The sequence below is a fragment of the Vigna umbellata genome, chromosome 5 (genome assembly GCF_029865625.1).
Source record: "Vigna umbellata cultivar VRB3 chromosome 5, Vumbellata_1.0, whole genome shotgun sequence".
Lineage (NCBI taxonomy): Eukaryota > Viridiplantae > Streptophyta > Magnoliopsida > Fabales > Fabaceae > Vigna > Vigna umbellata.
The window spans coordinates 49,895,804-49,902,847 of record NC_142169.1 but is presented as its reverse complement, the minus strand read 5'-3'; the positions used below and the strand labels follow the sequence as shown (position 1 = coordinate 49,902,847).

The following is a 7,044-nucleotide window of genomic DNA, read 5'->3' as shown; positions in this document are numbered from 1 at the left end:
CTAGATGGTTGAAAACTGTTTTGTCGCAAAAGGAGAGTTTCTAGTTAAAGTTTTCAAGTGTTTTTGGTGTAAAAAAGGGGTTTTGAGTAGTGATATTTTGGAGTAGTGAGTGTAAAATGTTTTAGAAGGTTGGAGGTCTATTGTTATACTTATTAGGACTTGTTTAGGTGCTAAAACCAGTAAAATCTGTCAAGTGTTAATGGCTTCATAAGTTGAGTTTTAGTCCATTTTAAAGGTTTTAAGGGTTGGAAATGGAAAGTAGGATAGCTAGGATGAAAGTGAGGTTTTGGAGAGTGCTAGCAAGTGTATTTAGACTTGTTTATGCAGGTTGTAAACTGGTTTGAAGGTTTAAAAATGTAGAATTGAAATTGAGTAGCTTGTAGGAGTGAATTTTGGTTTTAAAGTGTCAAATTGAGTTACAATAGTGTTTTCAGAGTTTTCTCAGGGTCTGAAGGATCCTAGAGGCCTTTAGAAGTTGGGGGTAAAGTGTTCAAAGTAAGAAAATTGAGTTTGGTACCTATTGATTGCGTTGAGAGCCCAAATAGGGTGTTCAGCGCCAGCCCTTAGGCGCCACTAGGCTGCACTCCAACAGTTTTTGAGAGTTTTCGGGGTTTTAGTTATCAACTTTTGACGTTCTTTAGGTCGTTTTGGAGGTTTAGGACCATTCCGGAGTTGTTGATGATGGTTTCAGAGTTGTTTTCCTTACCTGAAAATGAGTATCAAGATGCCATGAAGAAATTGTGTTATTGTGTGATTTATGATGACTTGTATGGGTGTGTCTATTTCATTAATGTATGATCAATAGTCTCTCATGTATGTGTCTATGACATTCTAATGGTCACCCATTCTCAAGTAGAGAGGGGTGAGGCATGTCATAGTCTAGGGGCTTTACATTGGCCTAAGACGAGTGATAACGAGCTAACCTTTTGTGGTAGCTTGGGGTGGGCCAGTTGTTTCACCACAACAAGTGCACGAATTGTCATAGTCTCAAGATGCCATGAAGAAATTGTTTTATTGTGTGATTTATGATGACTTGTATGGGTGTGTCTATTTCTTTAATGTATGATCAATAGTCTCATATATTGGTGTAGTATGTGAATGGAAGGTGATTTCAATGGTTTCAAAGGTATGGAAGAGAGTTCCAAGGAGGAACTTCTCAGTGGTGGTTTCAAGTGTTATAAGTGAATATGGGAAGCTTAGTCTTGGAGTTCATCTTAACATTCTAATGGTCACCCATTCTCAAGTAGAGAGAGGTGAGGCATGTCATAAGAATAGCAGGAGGTCATAGTCTAGGGGCTTTACATTGGCCTAAGGCGAGTGATAACGAGCTAACCTTTTGTGGTAGCTAAGGGTGGGCCAGTTGTTTCACCACAACAAGTGCACGAATTGTCATAGCTCGATATTCATACTAATTTGGATAGTCAAGTCAAAGGGTTGTCATGCATAAAGTATTTGGTTGATGTGGTGTGAGATATGTATCATTAAGTAAAATGTTTAATATGTTTTGATGTATTATGAAAATGTTTGTATCACTAGCTTACACTTACTGTTGTCTTTGTTTGTTTGTGTTTTCTCTTTTGCGATAATAACCTTAACGCTGTGTTCGTTTCTATGGATGATACTGTTCAAGAGAAATAGCGACGATGGACTTGCGAATAACTTTGTGTTCGTTTCTTGTGATTTGAGACGATGGAATTGGAGGGATTTGCGAGAAACATGGGTTTTCAAATTTTCACTCAAGTGCTCAGATTTGCGATGATTTTAATTAAAATGTCATGTTTGTCCTCCATCATTTCTGAAATACCATGTATAAAATGATGGGTGAAGACGAAGACAGTAGTGATTGAAGAACAAAAATAAAATTAATTTTGGCATGGTGTATTCTATTACAGAATATCAGTATTCGGTTCCCTTCAACAAAGAAAAATTCAACGCTGGTGTATTCGGTTCCAAGATTGGGTATTCGGTTCCCCTTGGTGATGCATCAAATGCGTATCCGGTTCCGCACCAGGTGTAGCTCCCTCCCCTTCCTCGCACCTGCTTAATGAAACACCACCACAATGTTGGGGCGACTCCTCGCGGCGAGGCTCCCTCTTTGCAGCCTTGGGCTTGGCTGGTTGCGACCCTGAATAGAGGCGTGCAATGCGCGAGAGGGGCGATTCTTGGTGGGTGCGGGAGGAGCAGCATCGGCGGTGGCTGTAGCGGCGGTGTTGGTGGTTGCTTCGTCCTTGTGCGAATTGGGTTCCGACAAGGGTTCTTTGTTGTCTTGCAAGGGAGATCCTTGGGACATGGTGTGAGAGAGAGATCAAAAGGGTTTTAGGTTAGGTATGGTGGGATTATGTGTAGAGGATCATGGTTGGGCTAGCATTGAAGACAGAAAATCAAAGTGAAGAATGACGGGTTGTAGAGAGAGAACCGAAGAAGGGCACTTTCTTTTTTAGAGAGAGAAACAATGAATGTTTGAAAAAAAAATTGGAATAGTGTTTTTTTTTTAAATGGACCAAAGAGAGGGACACAAACCCTCAAATTGAAAGAGAGAGATATATTACAAATAATAATAATAATAATAATAATACCTAGGGGCATTTTGGTAATCTTTAATTTCTACCAATTAAACAAATTTTTTAAATCCGTCAGATCAATCAAATCCTACACTAATTCTCACAAACTTTACTTCCAAATCCACTTTCAATTACCCACAAATCTACTCAAAAAAACAACAAAAATATTACCCTCAAATCCATTCAATTACTCTCCCCCAAATCATCTCCCACAAATCACCTCAACCGAACACACCCTAAATGGTGTGAGCTTAGGGAGGACGTCTTTCCAATCGTTTAGTGTGAGGTTAAGAATGAAACAACAACACATAAAGTTTTGTTCTTCAAGTGTAGGATCTTCTTCATTGGTAGTCGGTAGTTTCTAATGAGTTAAAATGTATGTTTTATTTTGATAGTTTTGTTCTACTAAAATGGGATGATACAATAGAAATATGAATGTGATTTCTTCCATTGACAACAAATATAAAACAATCACATACTTAGACAAAAATAAAAAATATTTTAACACTCAATAGAATTAAATTTTTTAATAAAAATTCAATTAAAAATACTCAAATTTATGTAATACTTAAAACTTAAAACTTAAAACTTAATTAACCACTAATTTATTTAAATCACTTTAGGTCTAGTTGCATCATGTGTTGCATCCAACTTTATTCAATTACTTCATACACATAACTCTTTAAGTTTGGTCTCTCTCTCTCTCTCTCTTTTGTATTCATACTAGTTGTGGAAGGAAACTATTAATGGGCAAGAGAAGTTACAATGAACATGTAGAAATGGTTTTATTGGAGAGTAAACATTCAAACACGGTCCATGATAAAGTAACATGACATTACAAAACTAAGAATGTGAGAATTACAGAGGCATTTCCAGTGGGTTTTCTGGACTGATTACAAGAACATGAGCATCATCATCCAACATGGTATAAACCAAGTAAAAAATCATGCATGGCTATGTCCCCCTCATGTATTATTTACCTAATTTTGTTGAAGAATCATATAAAGTGATGCTCAAAGTGCTGCAATGCACTCAATTTCAATCTTGGCATCCATTGGCAAGGCAGCAACTTGATAGGTTGATCGAGCTGGAGCAGGTGAAGGGAAGTCTGAACAAATTTTAACCAGTTAAATCATTATTTACACCAGATCTAGCAGGGATTAGAAATTAAAATTGCAGAAAAAATAGTAAATCTTTTCTACATAGTACTAAACATATTCAATTTTCCTAAAAATAGATTAAAGTTTTACAGCACAATGTGATTTATCATCAGAAGTGAATTTGATTGGTGGAGTATAGTTTAGCACTTGATTTGCACAGGGGTTTAATAGACTTCAATATTAAACAAATGAGTAATTACTGTTAACAAAAGAGATAACAATTGATGTGCAAAAGTTTAGAATGGTGGTCATGGTAAGGCAACATCAGAATCACTGGCATAGAACTCACATTTAGCATAGATCTCATTAACTTTCTTGAAGTCCTTCAAGTCAGCTAACCTGGAGGAAATAAATGGTATTAGTATAGCTGTCTTGGCAGCAGCATTCAATAAAATTCAATGTAAGGAAAAGCAAATAATTCATACAATATTGTTGTCTTAACTACTGATGAGTAGCCAGCACCCCCAGATTTTAGTATCTCCCCCATATTTTTGAGAACCTGCAATGTGTAATTATTTTGCAAATGTCAGTGACAAAATCTGTCTCAGGAGTGTACTTTCACAGCAATGCTATATAGGAACAACATTGCTGGTCTGTGTTACTATTAAAGTGAGAAAGATTTAAATGCAAATATCAGAGAATGATTTTATGACATTTATAGAATGTAAGTAGCCAAAAATTGCGTAGCAGTTTCCCACTTATGCAGAAAGACACATTGTGAAGATTAAGTAATGTACTTAGCATTAACAATGGTAAAATATTAGCATTCTTATGATAATTATTGATTTTGGGAGTCTGGTAGGTTCTTGATTTGGTTAGTAACAATGATCTACTTTTGTGGGCTGATTCTCTATTTCTTGGAGGATTTAGGACTTGTACAAGTTATACTATGCTAATACCTGACCTAAATTATACGTATACAAAGAAGTATTAGTGTTGTTCACTTTCTTTCAATTCTGTTGATGATTTCTTATAGTCCTTTCTTACCCGACCATTGTCCTAATTAAATTCTTCACATATAAAAGGAAAAAAGTATTAGACACCTTTCTTTATCTGTGAAATATACTAATGTGATCGTTCCAACAATCAATTTATTGGAAATTTCGAAACAGCTCTTACAAAAGCTAAGTTCTCTTAAAAAAAAATCCGTGTTTTTAAACGATTACGGTATCATGTTAGTTTCACTAGTATATCTCAACCAATTCAAAGTTCTTTCAAAACTAAAAAAAGTTAACTAAGCTTCATACACATTCAACCAAAGGACCATTTTAAATCATTCAGTATTTCCAAATATGTGGAGAGGGAAGATTTCCACTTAAAATATTGTGAAACATTTAATACCATGAAAATTAACCAACACTTAGGAGTGAAGTTATCCATCCAATCAAACCATATCACAACCCCAACTTCTTATAAATGATCAATTAAACCCCATAAGCTCAAATTCAAGAGAAAAGTGACAAATTACAAATACTGAGAAAATTTCCCTATATCAAAAAATGAAAGGCTGTATTTCATAGTTATCTTAATGTACCTGCTCCGTCTGATCTTCAACATTATCAGAGATGAACTTTCCAGTCTAAATTAGAGAGCAAAACATGTTTCATCAGTCCAACATTTAGCATGCAATTACACAGCTGAACACACATGTAGAGAAAAAATAAATTGAAGAGTGAACTTCAGATGGATGATGTCAAACCTCGGGAACAAGGCCAAGAACACCCGACACAAACAGAAGATTGTTGGCTTTGATTGCTTGAGAATATGGCCCCAATGCCGCTGGGGCCTTTTCAGTCTGAACAGCTTCCTTTATTCCTGCAATCGATGAGAAAGTTTTTCTCAAGATTTCACTTTTATTACATGTAAATTTTAAATTTCTTTTACACATTGCACCATAGTCACCAAGTTCTTGTCAAAAGTCAAAACTATAACTGAAAGGGGTCAACATGTTAGAAGTCAACAACAATTTCAGGAACAATTTGCATACTCTAAGACTTTCCACAAACAATAGCAATGCAACTAAGTAGAACATTTAATCACGCATAAAAATTAAAAAAGAAAAAAGAATAATTCTCCACTATAAATAAAATTCGAAAAAGAAAACAACAAGAAAACGATCGGGTTTTACGGGAATCATTAGAGATGCTCCTACACGCGAATGGCAGAGTGCGCTTAGAAGAACAAGAACGCAATAGTGAGACACCGGCCACCGTGACTCCGCCAATTCCGGCGGCCCACGATGCCCGCCGGAAAAAGACGCCGCCGTTCATCGGCGGAATGTGGAAGGTCCTTGCGGCGCAGAACGATGCCATCTCTCTCTCAGAGACACACGCACTGAGTTACTGAAATTATTATAAAATTCAGGGACAAACGTTGTGCTCTGCAATTAACGTTTGCAATGTTTTTTCAGTTTTCCAAAATTACCCTTAACTCGTGTAGATTCTCTCATGGAAGAACCTTCTTATCTCACACACCTTTTCTCTATTCTCACACATAACTACTAATCATTTTTTTCTTCTTGTTTTATTGTGCTATTTCATAAGTTTTATTAATTCAGTAAATCAATAATTTGGTCTTTAAAGGTGTGAGATGTTGACAATTTAACCTTTGAAAAAACGGAAATAATTATTTTAGTCTTTGAATATGTAAGACCCTAGAAAATTAACTCTGCAAAACCTCTGTCAAATCAAATTAATGCATTTAAAAACCCCTCTGCAGTGCATTAAAAACGCACCAAAACACTCTGATCACGTCTGCCATGTGTCGAGAATGGAATGTTCTGAAATCAGTAGTGGAAGACAAGTGTCAGCAAGAGAACGGACGTTGGTTTTTAAACAAAACTGACTTTCTGAAAACAGCGTCACTCTCTGCATGCACTCATCTTCTCCAAAAATCTGATCTTTCGAATTCTCCACCTTCTCTCTAGAAAACCTCCACCTTCTCTCTACTGTAACTCACCACCCTCTTCTCCGATCACGTTTCAGAAACCATAGGAGCATTCCCTGAGTTGTGAGCTTCAATCTGAACCGAATAGATCCAGGTTCTGAAACCGGTAAGTCTCTTAACTCTAGACGTTCGTTTCTGAGTTACATGCGAACCCAGATTCAGCTGCATGCTGATGGACAAATTTATGAACACCAAAATATGATGTCACAAACTTGTTTTTCACTCGGCAAGTATGACCGAATCGTTCAAGTAATAAACTTGGTAAGACCAAGTATCGTTCTTTCCAAAGGACTCACGGCCTAGTTTAGTTGTGTGGTTTCTTGATTAGCTAAGACTTAAAGACAAAATATTTAGATTTTTATATGCAAAAGACGAAA

At 36.4% G+C, this 7,044-nt stretch overlaps 1 protein-coding gene across 1 annotated transcript; it reads right to left on the bottom strand.

Moving 5' to 3' along the window:
• Window positions 1-3,321: 3,321 nt before the first annotated feature.
• Window positions 3,322-6,142, bottom strand: LOC124823400 (reactive Intermediate Deaminase A, chloroplastic-like). The gene is made up of 6 exons (XM_047295589.2): window positions 5,850-6,142; window positions 5,421-5,536; window positions 5,256-5,300; window positions 4,147-4,220; window positions 4,011-4,060; window positions 3,322-3,669 (listed from the first exon to the last, which is right to left on the bottom strand). The coding sequence occupies exons 1-6, from the start codon at window positions 6,031-6,033 to the stop codon at window positions 3,575-3,577; spliced, it is 564 nt and encodes a 187-aa protein (XP_047151545.1). The 5' UTR covers window positions 6,034-6,142; the 3' UTR covers window positions 3,322-3,574.
• Window positions 6,143-7,044: the final 902 nt, after the last annotated feature.

Bases quoted from the DNA above. Each gene is read 5' to 3' on its own strand.
- LOC124823400 (XM_047295589.2), bottom strand. From the start codon at position 6,033: ATGGCATCGTTCTGCGCCGCAAGGACCTTCCACATTCCGCCGATGAAC. The intron at 5,537-5,849 runs GTAAAACCCGAT...CATCGATTGCAG, and splicing joins GAGCATCTCTAATGATTCCC to GAATAAAGGAAGCTGTTCAG. The intron at 5,301-5,420 runs GTTTGACATCAT...TCTCTAATTTAG, and splicing joins TTCTTGGCCTTGTTCCCGAG to ACTGGAAAGTTCATCTCTGA.